Below are 14,158 nucleotides of genomic sequence, written 5' to 3'. Positions count from 1 at the left end.
TTCTTCTTCGTCTGCACTGATAAGGTCGCTCCTTTTTCAAACCGGTTAAGAAGGTAATGGCCCATTTGAAAGGTGACAAGCCCTGCCATTGGAGCCTTACCTCAGTCTAAACGTAGTTTTCTAGGCAAAAGTCATCTCCCTTATTGTCCATGGATGCAGACAACGTTATTATGAGGATGTTTGACATTGTAATTTCAAATTTATTATTTTTTATATTTTAAAAAATTAAATATTTATAACTAAAATATATTAAATTAGTGATTTTTAATTATAAAATAATTATATTTATTTAATAATAATACTAAAACCCACCTCAAAAGTTAGAACGAAAGCAAAAGAGAAAGCATTTACTCGTTAGTCTCCAGTTTCCATCACTTTGGATGAGTTTAACACGGAATCCTTTTCCAAAATCCTTTTCTTTTGGTTTTTTTCTATCCTTTTACTTTTGTCTTCTTTCTTCCTCATCTAGAAACCTTCTACAATAATTATGTTTCCACTTACTGAATCTTTAATTTTATTTTTAAAAAAATAAATAAATTTTAACCCATAACTGTTGTGCGCAGAGATAGGGTTCTCCTTCTTTTGTCTGAAATATAGAAAAGATAGGGTTCTCAATGTCATATATATATATAATTAATAAAAGACGAAAGAAATGATAATTCTTCCCGTTGCCTTGTATAATAAAAAGAAGATAAAAGGGGAAAACTTCTAAGGAATGGACGACGTAATGCAAACGTAAGTTGACATCATATCTCAAGACCAAACGTAAAAACACAGAAGTGAACGCATTAGTGTCAGAAGAAATAGGGAGTAATTAAGCTGAGGATACACGGGAAGCTTGGTTTTGGATAGTTTATGGGATCTTGGGGGGAACTGAACGTGGGGGCAAAGGCGAAGAGAGAGAGATGCCCTAGGGCTTGGGTCATTGAAACATAGCTTCCTTTTCTTCTTCTTGAATTAATATTACTTAATTTGCCGCCGCTTTCTTTTACTTGCAATCTCATATATATTTTTTTCCATTTTCTTTTACTTTCCTTTATGTGTTGACTTAAAAGCAACAACGTTGCATGTGAGTTGCCCACGATCCTCTTAATTGCTTCCTTTTAAGACTCTTCAATACGTTTAATAAATTTGAGTTTAAGTTCGAGTTCTTATTCTTTCAATATCGTTATTCTATATCTATGTTTGTCTTCCTACACGTTAATCACTCACTAACCCCTTTGTTAATTTCCTAAACAGCAACTACTTAGAGCAACAAATTAAAGATTTAATGGATATATGTAGTGTTTCACATGTTTTGGTAGGAGTAGATCATACAACTCACAACTACTGCAATTTTTTAGAAAATTTTCATTTTATTATTCCCCACATTCAATTATCAATTTCTTAGATGAATAGTTTCATCAACATATGGCCATCTTTTTTCTATCTTTATGATGTAAAGGGTGGAGATCTTGAGCCTATACACACTGATTTATGTTCTTCTGCATATGGTCCAAAAATAAAAAGATAGATAATGTGAGCAAGCTTCTGAGTTTTCAAGATAAGTAGAATATTGAAAACTTGTAAATAAGTCAAATATTTCACAATAACGGGTAAAGAAATGAGAACTAATTGGAGATATAAACATGTAAATAAATAATTAAGAATCATTGACTTGTAGATATGCTTCACATGGAAAACAGAGACCCAAAATTTTTGTTTGATTGTGGAGAGGAGAGACAATCTGATCATTCTCAATGCTTCTATTATATTAAATATAGAGAGCGACCTTCCAGCTGTGGGTTTCAGTGTCAAATAAGGCATCTTCCACTAATTGACCCAACTTTTTCCACATCTTGACCAATTAAACTGAGATTTTTCTTTTTTTTTTAAAAAAAAAAAATTCTTTATTTTATAAATTAATTACTATGATTTAATTATGTGATGACAACACCACCTTTTTTAAAAAAATTTGATATTTGTATATAAATCTGTCATCACTCACCAGTTTGTTCTTCTCTAATTAGGAAACGGTCCACTGTGGTCGTTGTTGACAATCAGCTAAACTCAGATGTACTAGTTTCTATTTCTTTTCTTCTTTTTTTTTGAAAAAAAAAAAAAGAAATTATCAACAGAACTTTTAAAATATATCATAATTAACTAGACATAAACTGCTTTTTAATGGTCTATTTAGCTTTATTATTATTATTAGATTTCTTCTTGATAAAAATAAATTTTAATTAAAAATAGCTTTTCAGATTTTTTTTTTAACAATTTTTAAAAAAATGTGAAATGGGATATTAATATCTAGCCTTAAAAAAATTAATTCAATGCAGGCGGCCAGTGCCGTAAGCATGACATGTATATATATTCCCAAAAACTATAAATTATATAGATGCTTTAATTAATTAATTAATTTTCAGTCTGATTGCTGTAATTTTGAACATTTTTATAAAATGTTGAAGAAAAAAAAAGCCAAATCAATCATCATCAAGTGTATTAATTAGTATTAGGGCCAATTCAATCATCATTTTATTTTTCCTTAGTATCAGTATTCACGAATTTAGAGTTCAAAGAAAGTACTTTGTCCTTAAAATACAAGTCCCATCTATATCTATATCTACTACTCATGAAAATGATAATTATGCATATTAAAATAGCTATAATTAGACAATAATCTTGGTAATTAAGTGTTATTCGGTTTACGGTAAAGGAGGTTGGAAATTTAGATATATTTTTTAAAAAAAAAAGAAAAAAAGCAATTATAAAATATAATTGCCATCTCTTTTCAGTATTTTTGTTTCTCATCCAACCCTACGTCTTTTGATTAAATGTATATTTAGGAAGACCAAGTTCTGGCACATGCGAAAGCAACCTTAAACACATGAAGATGGCAGGTAATGATATTAAATGGTTTTTTTCTCATGGCAGTTAGCTGGTTGAAATGAAAGATCTTATGAAAAGTGAAATTAATGATCCGTTGAAGTAGCTCACTCCAGTGGTAATATGTTAGTTGAGTAGCTACTTGTCCATGCCTATTACTTGGACTACATTCATTTTAATTAATACTTTTGGGAGCCTTCTCAAAGAGAAAAAAAAAATGTAAATGGAGGCAATTACATATTTACTTTTATTTTTTATACTTAATTTTTATATTTCATTCGTAAAATAAAAATATTTATATATGTATGAATAGTAAATAATGTTGTGAGATTCAGAAAATAGGATTTATGTGTAAGTTTGGTTAAAGAAAAAAACGTTTCTCCTCTTTTATCCATTTTCCTTTTATCCTTTTTTCTTTTGTCAGTGACCCCTAACCGTTTCTTTGCGACAATACAACATGTTTTTGTCACTCAGGTCCGTAAATACGGATTCTCCCAACACGCATGTGAAAAGGGCTGCAAGGTGACTTGGCGTACTCTTCTTCCTCTTGTTACGTCACTGGACTAGGCTTCCTTCAGATAAGCACGCGTGTGAGGTCTGTCTAGCCTGATTCTCCTAACTAGACTGAGACGCGCAACGTGGGGCTAATTCACTTTGAGAAAGTTTTGATGGACTTAAGACCTGTATTTTTTTTTTAGAATTCGGTTTTATTCCTATTTTAGAAAACCCGGCATTTATCGATAAATTTATGTGATTGGTGTAAATATAAAATTTATTTATACAGAGTTTTGAATTAAGCAAAGTTACAAATAGGACCCATATAACAAAGTTAATTAAATGAAAGGTGATAGTATAGAAAGAGCAATATCATGGCATATGGTTGACAACATGGAATATAGAGGAAGCTGATATGATTATGAAGTTGAAATTTACCAGAAATTCATTACTCATTTTTGTACTTTACATCAATATCCTTTATGAAGGACTGGACCCTCTTTCTGTTTTCTCCCACCCCCTCACTTGAATAATTCAGCTAACTATATATATTAATTAATGTCACAGATTAACACTGTATTTGTATACACAGTAATTACGAAGAAAAATAATTATTTTTTCTCTTTTTATTTGAAAATAAAATTTATAAACCTATTACAAATTAGTAATTATATTTTCATATTTATCGTTTTATATAAATATATTTACATCAAATTCCAGTATGATATAATAACTTCTCCGGTCAGTGGTGTTAGGTATTTTCGGTACGCTGAGTTGGGTCCCACCTCTTATTCTAATCACCGTGAGATAGAGCCGTGCCGTCAACATGGTTGACCACCGGGCGACGCTCCAACCCCGACGTGGATTTACCGTACCCAATCCAATCCTACTCCGTCATTTTTAACGACGCTTCCTATTAACGGAGCTCCACCCCTAGTGCACTACGTGACCTCGCTGTTTTTGCACGCGCTTGAGGCTTTCCTCCCAAGTCCTAGCCTCAAAGTCCCGCCAAGTGTACGTTTGTCAGTCATCCCGCGAAAAAAACGGCTGGTCTTCTCTCTGGTCCTTTGTTAATATTTTTGGACCACTATCACAAGCAAGTCTTCTAATACCTCTGTAGAAAAGCCTCTGCACAACAACTTCCTCTCATTTCACTCATGGACAAACAAGGCCGAGAATTGGCATTCTTGCACTCCGGCGATTTCCTTCATCAGAACCCTGGTTTATCTGATCGTCTAACCCACAATTCCGTCGATCCCAGCAACTCCATGATCAAAGAAGTGGATTTCTTCTCAAGAGATAGGACTGACGATAAATTTCCTCGTGATCAAGAGATTAAGGATGGATCATCATCTGTTCTTGTCCACTCCGTGGTAAACGTAAGGTTTTAATATTCAGCTCTTAACCCTTTTTTTCCCATCAAGTAATCATGTTGCTTGTGAAGTTTTTGGTTTTTACGGCCACAGCGATAAACATAGTTTGAATTTGTTTAAATCGTAATTGACTTTGGTTGATGTGTTTCAGACTGGACTGAATCTCCTCACTTCGAGCTCCGGGCTCTCAGAAACAGCAAGTGGAAACAAACCCAATTATGAAGTGAGTTTTCAAATGCTTTTCTTTTTCTGTGTCTTGGATGATTGCTATGCTCGTTTGATTCTTGACCTTATCTTGAGGTTTTAATAAGAGAATTGTATTGGTTTTACGCAGCTGAAGAAATTACAGGCCGAGTTAGATAGTCTGTACGATGAGAACAAGAAGCTGAGAAGCTTGTTGGATCAGATTACGAGAAGCTACAAGGACCTACAACTACAGCTACTCATGGCAATGCAAAAACAAGCACAGGGGAGTCGAGGAGAGCAGGTGAATTTTGTTTTACCTTTCCCCCGCGGCCATATTAGTCTTGTTAGATAGAGAGAAGGGGGTGTTCATTACCCACACCCAACACAGAAATCGAAAACGATCTTTATTATCGATAAAGAAATGGGTAACGTGCATTAATTAAATTGGAAACCGTGCTTTCTTGATCCGGTATCCTAATTTTTTGAATATCTTAAAACTCATCTTTTTACCTTATTCGGTCCTAAAACACATAGAGCACGGGGAAAAGTTGTAAGTTGCTATCTTAAGTAAGTAAATTTTCATTGAACTATGTTATCCTCGATCTCCTACAGATTTAGGCACGTCGGCTTTTCTCGATTACGTGCTTGTGTAGGATCATGTGCACCCACGCATGCCAAACCTAAATTATTTGTCCTAAACTCTACAATCTCTAATTTCGCAGAACTGCATTTTTCATATCAAACCTTAAAGGGATTTGAACGATATACCTGTGGATTAGTTCTGTAATTAATAGGATTCATTTTCAATGATGTATACAGAAAGGAGAGCTGAATAATGGCATCTCAATACCCATAATGTCAGCCAAACAGTTGGTGGTCCCACGTCCATCTGCCGCATTAGATGTCAACGATAATTCAGTATCTGAAGATAAGGCACAGGATATTTCGGCATCTCCAACAATTATTCCTGAAGCTATGTCTCAAATAAATCCAGGGAAACAAGCTTCGACAGAGGATGGTCTTGATCAGACTTCCCAGAGTTGGGGATCTCCCAAGAGTCCGAGATTAGAAGAAGGAAAGGGCGAGCAGAAAGTCCCTGAAGTCCCCTTCAGGAAGGCTAGAGTATCTGTGCGAGCAAGATCTGAGGCTCCTATGGTGAGCATTTACCCGAAATTAGTTTAAAAGTACGTAAATTTTTTCGTGTGTTTGATCAAAGCTAGCTACATGAACTTTTCTTTCTTGGTATAGATCACTGATGGGTGCCAGTGGAGAAAATATGGTCAAAAAATGGCCAAGGGCAACCCTTGTCCGCGTGCATACTATCGCTGCACCATGGCGGCTGGATGTCCAGTTCGTAAGCAGGTAACCGTCAACTTTCAGTGACAAATTACCCAATACGTTGACTAGTTATTGAAATCATACGGTTATTAATTATGATTCTTTGTTTTTTTGCCATATAATTCAATTGAAGTTAAATTTGTCTGCATTGCGAGAGAGATGTTGATAATTTATTCAAATGGTCTCCTAGGCTTCGATTAATTTGGCGATACCTAATTAGTTGATTACTTATTTTGGCATTCTCCTAAGTTCTGGTCTATTCTTCTTTTACGGACAGGTTCAAAGATGCGCAGACGACAAAACGATTTTAATTACAACATATGAAGGAAATCACAACCACCCTCTTCCACCAGCAGCGACGGCTATGGCTAGTACTACCTCTGCTGCGGCAGCGATGCTTCTCTCAGGTTCCACCACATCCAAAGAGGGCCTACCTTCGAATAATAGCTTCTTCCCTTCTTTACCCTATGCGTCCACAATGGCTACTCTATCTGCGTCTGCACCATTTCCCACCATAACCCTTGACTTGACACAGAGCCCAAACTCCACACCTTTCCTTCGCCCACCTCCACCAACCACATTTCCTCTTCCTTTGCATGGCTGTCCACAACTGCTTGGCCACCCTATGTATGCCCCACCCAAGCTACCAGCAGCCGCAATTCCATCGTTGCAATTAGGGCAACGACACGCTTCAATGGTTGAGACGGTAACAGCTGCCATTGCTTCTGATCCAAACTTCACGGCGGCCTTGGCGGCAGCCATCTCCTCAATTATTGGTACACAGAGAAGCAATATTGATGGAAGCAGCAACACAAATGCTCCTAACGGGGGCCTAACCGGATTGCCTGGGTCCCCACAACTTCCTCAATCTTGTACGACATTCTCCACCAACTAGGGTTTTCTGGTTCTTTGAGCTCTGGGTTTAAGTTATTGGCGAATAACCGTGGATCTTTTGTGAAGTTGGTAATGGGTGCAACGTGGCCATAGAGATAAATTTTGGTGAACTTGAGCTAAGACCAATAAAAAGAAATTACTGTATTCCTGTGTAGATGATATGTAATGCATACTTAGCTGTGTTTGGCGTGAATGTATGTATATTTTACAAGTGTTATTACTTAGTAGGGTAAGCTTTTGAAAGCTTAGAGTGGGGTGTAAGAATGAACTATGAAAATGGATCTACAGAACTAGCTAGAATGCGATGTATTCGGCAAAAGAGTATACATACAGCATATGTATATAACATAGCATGGTAAAGTCCATACTTGATCATGGAAGGGAATTTTATACACTTTCTTTCTCAGAATTTCATTGTTTATTTATTTTTTTATTTTTAATTTTTTTTATGAGGGACGAGTAATTGGAATGTTGAATCTGGACCCTCTTGAGATTCAATTGAATGCACTAACCATCGGATTAAACTCTTAAATATATTCATCTTACAATGGAAGATTGGTTCAATGTATAATTGACATGGAAACTAAGCTTTATTGCTTTGATTTTACATGAAGCATATATTTTTCAGTAGAGAAGCTTCATTAAATATTAATTATATGATATACTTTCTTATTATGTGTTTTGAGAATTAAAAGAGTCCATCTGTTAATTGGATATTGTAATTGACGATATATAGCTAGGGTTTCGACTTAGAGTAAATTCCTCACCCTGCTATGGTAGGTGAAATCACCCCTCAATAATGTTGCATTTATTCTGGCTGCTTTTCTCCCCATCCATTAGTTCTATAGGTGGCAGATTTAGAAAAAAAAAATCCAGAGGAAATTGACTTCCTATTAATTAGAATATATCGGGATTGGTATTTAAATTTATGAGAGATTAATTTAAGTGAATATATAAATAAAAAACAATACTTAATAAGAAGAATTATGTTGCGTGGTAGTCTTATCTAATTAACTTAATATTTTTGTTATAAAGTGATATTCTGAGATTTGTATATCTTTTGTAAATTTTGTTTGGTTGGTTTCTGCCATACTTCTTTTATTTTTTTTCTTTTTATCCTTGTGTAATCATACATTATGTATCTGTACATCTTGTCATTGTCACGTTGGATCAGACGTGCTATATATTTTTCATCATCAAACGATCATTTAATTCCCTCTGAAGTCATGTTTATATGATCTTGGATGTCTAGGAGTCTGTTGCCCCGCGGATCCATCAAGTCAATTGGGCTAGACCTCCTTCACTTGGGCCTAAGTTCTGCCCTGTTCGGCTTGTCCGAGCGAGGCTAGGGCTATGTACTGGAGGATAGATCTGTGTATTGGGCTTTGATGGAGTTACGGCCTGACCTTCCAACGTGAGCTCAGTCATAGCTTGGATATCTAAGGCCCAGTAGTTATTAAGTGTCCCTTTACCTGTTCATTAATTATTCTATGATTAATAAGCCCAAAACTCCAATTATTAATGCATGGCTTTAGGAGCGTTTTTGTCAAAATGTCTTTTATTCGCCTTCACCCATTTCAAATTTACGCTTTTGATTTCACTCATTGCTCTGTCTTTTGCACTACTTCTGCTATCTTGCTTTCATTTTTCTCTATAATTTCTGCTTTTTCAATTTGAGGTACGTCTTACTCTTCTCATGACTTTCATTAGAATTTTCGGTGTTGTGGGTCTGATGTCTTCTATCACCCCTTCTTTCCTTTCTAATTACTTCTCCAGTGACTAAGCGACATCATCATTTATAGGATTAGAGTTCTCCTTCCTAATGAGAGGATTGTCCTTCCCAGCCCTCCTCCGACGGGCCTAATAGACGCCCAGCAGGGGTGCAACCTAATTTTCTTTGTCAAACAACACGAATTCGGGCTGACCTTCCCTTTTACTCCCTTTTTCATTGAAGTCTTCTGCCACTTTAGGGTGACTTCCCTATGCTGTCTCCTAGTTTCATCCTATTCATGTGCTGCTTTGATCTGTTTTCTTGTGTTAGGATTTTACCCTCTCTGTTGCGTTGTTCTGTATCTTCTTTCAGCTTATCAGATCCACCCACGAGTTCTACTATTTTGGTCATCGGGCAGGGTTATCCATCTTCTCTGGGTACAAAGACTCAATAAAAGGCTGGGCTGAGGCCTTTATGGTAGTTGAGCTAAAAGAGAGTTCGGGGATCAACTGGGATATTGATCTCTCTTGGGGGGAAGTCCTTCAAGGCTGCAATGACTTTTTCAAGTTAACCCTGTTGGACCAAGTCTGCCTTCTTTGACTGACCTCCATAAGAAAAAAGTATGGCGTCCAGAAGTGCATATTTATGTCCAACCTTCGAGACTGTCAGGAAGTTGGTATTATTATTTTTCTATTTCTTTTTCTTGTTGCATTTTCCTCTTGTTGCTTTGAATTTTAACTGGATTGGTATTTTCTTTTCAACTTCTACAATTTCTATGGACAATATCAAGCTTTCAAAGAATTTCACCCTATCCCGGAAAAATATAAAGGCTACTCTGGCAGGCTTGCAAGGCTGGTAAGACGGTGGCTGAGGTGACCTGGGAGGTCTTTCAAGCTGCAGCCCCATCAACTGCGAATCGTCCCACTGCCCTTGTCCCTACTCCTTCTTTGACTTTGGTGCCTGCAGTAGGGGATTCTCGCTCTACGGCCTCAAGGACATCCATTCCTACTAAGGCATCGGCTCCAACCAAGACTCCGTATGCTCCTAAATAGACTCCTAAGGAGCCCATTGCGCTCAGCGAGTACATCCATTCTTGCTAAGGCACTAGGGTTGCTCCTCTGGATGTCTCACCTCTTTGGACTATAGGGGCTATTGTTATTGGAGGCGGGGCTAGCAAGCGGGCCCAGACCTCAGAGCCAGCTACTAAAAGCAAGGCTGCCAAATGGGCTCGCACTATAGAGCTTGCGAGGACAGTCCCTCCCCCCTCAGCCGACAGGGGGAAGAAAGCAGTGGAGCAGTTATCCTCTGTTCCAGATAATGAGCTCTTGCATGCTGCCGAGGTAACCCCTGAGTCCACACTGGCCTCGGTAACCAAGATGTTGTGTGAAAAGATATTTGGGGGGATCCCGGGTGCCTCTGATCCTCATTTCTTGGCCCCCATTAGTCACCTCGCCTACTCTACCAAGCAACAGACGATTTTAAGCTCTCATTCTTTGGATGACCTTGGGGATAGCTTGAGGGAGATGTTCCTCATGATAAGTTATCTGCTCTTTCAAGGATATTTTTGATTTCTTTAACTTTTTTAACCTTGTTTTATTTTTCTGTGGTAGGCCTTCGGGGTATTCATAGAGATTGATACCTGAAACTGGTCCTTCCAGAGCTCGGTAGAGGAGCGCATTGCTAAAGAGCACCATGATGAAAATATTGTTGCCACTAGTGAGATCCGTGGACATATCACTGAGTTCCAATAGTAGATCAAGGACCTCATTAAGCAATTGGGGGAGATGAGGGAAGAGGTTGCTCAGGCTTCCCAACGAGCTTTTGTAGTTGAGCTCAGCGAGATGAGGTCTTGGCACAATTGTCCTCTTTGGAGGAGTCCTACCACCAATGCGATGAGGTTAGGGCCCAACGTGATGAGGCCTTAGCTCGTGCTGCTGTCCTCCAGCAGAAGTTGAATAAACACATCGAGGACCTAAAAGGCATGGCTTCGATGGTGAAAGAGTCTCGCTTTCAGCAACAACAACACCGCTAAGACGTCTCTGCTCTGGAAGAGAGGTGTGCTGCGTTACTGAGGAATGCCCGAGCTGCAAAGGACAGGGTCTAGCAGGCTTATGAGGTGCGCTTGCAAGAGTACAAGGACTCTGCAAAGCTGAAAGATAAGATCCAACAGACCTATAAAGTGTAACTAGAGGAGTACAAGGCCTCTACGGAGCTGAAGGAAAAAGTGTATAAAGAGGCCTTCCATATGTTCGCTTCAGGCTTCAACTAGGACTTTAAAGCGGCTAGGGATGTCCCCTCCACTCCATTGGCAGACCTGCGAGCCCCTGAAAAGGACTTTAACAGCAAGGAGGTGTTATACGGAGAGGATGACAACCCTTTGCCCAAAAACACTCCTCACTTGCCTTCTGAATCGCAGGTGGAAAATACTATATATAATCTTGTAAATAATTTAGTTAGTTTCACTCTCCCTTCCCTTGCTGCCTTTGTAACTCATTCCAACTGTTAATAAAATTTTGAGTTTTTGTTATTTTCCCTCTGTCTACCTTTTATTTTTTTATTTATTAAATTCTACTTGTATTTTCATACTTAGACTGTTTTTATGTGTATTGCCTGTAAACTATACCGGGCTGGTAGCTCGTTGGCTTATTTTACTTGTGAAGCGTTTTACTTGTTATATTATGTTTTTCGCCTATCGAATGCCTTAGTATTTTTTTTGGCCTTTTATTCTCTTGAAGCCTTTAGCTGGCTGTGTTTAATTTTCTTTCAGCCCTTTATCTTAGCTCGTATTGCCTTTTAGCTGGCTGAGTCATTTAATTTTCATACAGCCCTTTATCTCAACTCGTATTGCCCTTTAAGTCATATTTTTCCTTTATTTGTATTCTGTCATTCGTGTGCTTGTTCATGGAGTTTAGTGATAAGTCTCACTTTTATTTTGATTTTGCCTTAGCTTTGTTTTCCTTTGGCCTTTTGGAGCACTGAGTTCTTTTTCGAGGTTAGCGTTATGCCTTAAATTTTTCAAGGGTTAGATTAGTTTTTCAGTAAAAAATACTCTTTCGTAAAGTTGACATCTAAATATATGATTCGAAGAACAGGCCTGAGCCCTACTTTTATTTATTTATCATAGAATCTATGAAAAAGAAGCGATTATATGTGGGTTAGATTAGAACAGGCCTGAGACCTACTCTATCCGGCCTGTTCGACTAAGGTCAGGGCTGCGTACCGAAGAACACATCTGTATATTAGGTTTTGATGGGTTACTGTGTAACGGTCAGTTGCCTGCTTGGGATTTAATCTCACATCCGTGGAATACGTCAATTTTCCACATCAACGGAATACGACAATTCCGAATCGTATATAATAGTCAGCACGAAACTATTAAATAACTTGGGTTAACCATTTTGGATCAAGTGAAAAGTGGATCCAAAAGTTATCGGACTGTTTCAATTGGTATTAGAGCCACCCTGGATCAGAAAAATTGTGGGGAGCTAGTGGACCTGTGAGGAAACGGCTACCCGTATTAGACGAGGTGGAGTCGCTCGAGAAACTAGCGAACCACAATACCCGATGGTCTGGTTCTAATTTAGCAATTGTATTCGATTCAGTTGCGACGATAACGTCGCAAATTTAGCAGGACCGAGTATAACGGTTAACTATCTACTTGGGATTTAATTCTACATCGGCGGAATACGATAATTTTTTATGTCAACAAAATATGTTAATTTTGAATTATATATAATAGATAGTACGAATCTATTAAATAACTTAAATTAACCATTTTAGATCAAGTGAAAAATAAATCTAAAAATTATTTGGATCAGTTTGAATCGAGCTGTTTCATAATTTTTCAAAGTGAGCTTGGTCATAATCTAGTTATTTAAAACACAGTAGTTATCATAAAGTAAGACGAAAAATACACCAAGCAAAATAAGACGAAAGGTAGGCTTTTAGCATTAGTGACGAGGGGACCTGGCCCTTGGCGTCTTGTTGGAAATTGCACTGGACCTACGTAAACAAACCCTTCAATTGAAACAATAAATATTACGAAATGGCATCTGGGCCGTTGTTGAGGTGAGCCCCACAAAATTAAGGAACGTTGCAGATGTGCATTAAGCAACAGGCAAAGCGAACAGTACAAAGAAGAGAAAGAAGTGGCTAGCTTTTGAGTTCTCAAGTTCGCAAAAAGTACAGTCTCTGAGAGTCTCCGCTGGAGGATAAGATTCCTCGGCAAATGGTACGAGAAGCTTTGAAGCCAGAAAAAAAGAAAAATGAAAAGGTCCAAGTTCAAAGCGTCCAAGAAACAAGCCGCAATTACGGCCAAGTTCAACAAAACAAACCCTGCAATAGCACAGGGACATGTCATTCGAAAACAGCCAGAATTCAAAATATATTATATATAGAGGGAAACGTACTGAGTGGGTTTTCCCTAGCTGGCTCTTCATACGAGTGTTTGGGGTCACCTTGAGTTCCTCCTACTGCTTCAGTACTGAAGCTGTTCGATCGTCTTAGCAATGGCATGAAATTGGCAGCTTAATTAGTTGGGAAAATGAAATGGCGATTTGCTGAAGGGTTTGGAGGAACTCTGGGTGCTCCCAAACTTGTTACTCATAGTTTCTTATTATATTATTGGATTGGAACTCAGTTTTCATTTCATTTCAAATTGAGTGAAAATGGTAAGTTCTTCTCTTACAACATACATCTCTCTAATTTTTTTTTTTTTTATCTTTTTTAAAAAATATGAGATAAAAAAAATAAAGTACAAAAAACAGAGTAGAACACATTTCCCATTTTAATTCTGATATGAAAAAGGAATTCTTACACACATGAAATAATCCACCTTTAAAATAAGAAACTAATTATTGTTAAGTTAGATTGTGGATTAAGTAATATTATAATTGATGGATGTAGTTAACTTAATCCCATCCCTCATTTTCTTTTTATGTATATCTATTTTCACATTTAAAATTTGAACCATAAAAGGCAAGATGTTCTCTTTCCTCTTTTCTTTTTTTTTTATTTTTTATTAAAATATAAAATATTTTAATTAAATAATTTCAAAATAGAAATCAACCCTTGAAAATTTAAATATTTGATAGTAATTCTAAAAAAATATTATTGAAATTATAAATTATGAATCCGAAACTGTTGCATAGTCGAGCTCAAAACATTTTTCGGCAGCAAATGAAACGGAAGGGATATCTGAGCCGTTGGATTTGGGCTAAAGCTAAATGGCCAGAGGCCTGTGCGCCCTACTCGACTCTCACCCAAAACTTACCATGCTAAATCCAATTGGCTCCCA

At 37.3% G+C, this 14,158-nt stretch overlaps 2 protein-coding genes across 2 annotated transcripts; one reads left to right on the top strand and one right to left on the bottom strand.

The window, feature by feature from the left end:
- The first annotated feature begins 4,383 nt into the window (after positions 1-4,383).
- LOC110614486 (probable WRKY transcription factor 47) lies at positions 4,384-7,560 on the top strand. Its single transcript, XM_021756034.2, has 6 exons — positions 4,384-4,739; positions 4,885-4,956; positions 5,068-5,220; positions 5,739-6,074; positions 6,168-6,281; positions 6,535-7,560. Exons 1-6 carry the CDS (start codon positions 4,518-4,520, stop codon positions 7,150-7,152), a joined length of 1,515 nt encoding a protein of 504 aa, XP_021611726.1. The 5' UTR covers positions 4,384-4,517; the 3' UTR covers positions 7,153-7,560.
- Positions 7,561-12,703: 5,143 nt separating this feature from the next.
- On the bottom strand, positions 12,704-13,377 carry LOC122723731. Its single transcript, XM_043957007.1, has 2 exons — positions 13,272-13,377; positions 12,704-13,197 (listed from the first exon to the last, which is right to left on the bottom strand). Exons 1-2 carry the CDS (start codon positions 13,375-13,377, stop codon positions 12,737-12,739), a joined length of 567 nt encoding a protein of 188 aa, XP_043812942.1. The 3' UTR covers positions 12,704-12,736.
- Between the last annotated feature and the right edge of the window lie 781 nt (positions 13,378-14,158).

This window comes from Manihot esculenta, chromosome 5, assembly GCF_001659605.2.
Source record: "Manihot esculenta cultivar AM560-2 chromosome 5, M.esculenta_v8, whole genome shotgun sequence".
Classification (NCBI taxonomy): Eukaryota; Viridiplantae; Streptophyta; class Magnoliopsida; order Malpighiales; family Euphorbiaceae; genus Manihot; species Manihot esculenta.
The sequence above is the reverse complement of the archived record's forward strand: the minus strand, read 5'-3'. Positions and strand labels throughout refer to the sequence as shown.

Excerpts from the sequence above, each read along its gene's own strand:
- LOC110614486 (XM_021756034.2), top strand. The coding sequence starts at position 4,518 with ATGGACAAACAAGGCCGAGAATTGGCATTCTTGCACTCCGGCGATTTC. Across the intron at positions 4,740-4,884 it reads TTGTCCACTCCGTGGTAAAC|ACTGGACTGAATCTCCTCAC; the intron begins GTAAGGTTTTAA and ends GATGTGTTTCAG. Across the intron at positions 6,075-6,167 it reads CAAGATCTGAGGCTCCTATG|ATCACTGATGGGTGCCAGTG; the intron begins GTGAGCATTTAC and ends TTCTTGGTATAG.
- LOC122723731 (XM_043957007.1), bottom strand. The coding sequence starts at position 13,377 with ATGCCATTGCTAAGACGATCGAACAGCTTCAGTACTGAAGCAGTAGGA. Across the intron at positions 13,198-13,271 it reads AGCTAGGGAAAACCCACTCA|GGTTTGTTTTGTTGAACTTG; the intron begins GTACGTTTCCCT and ends GTGCTATTGCAG.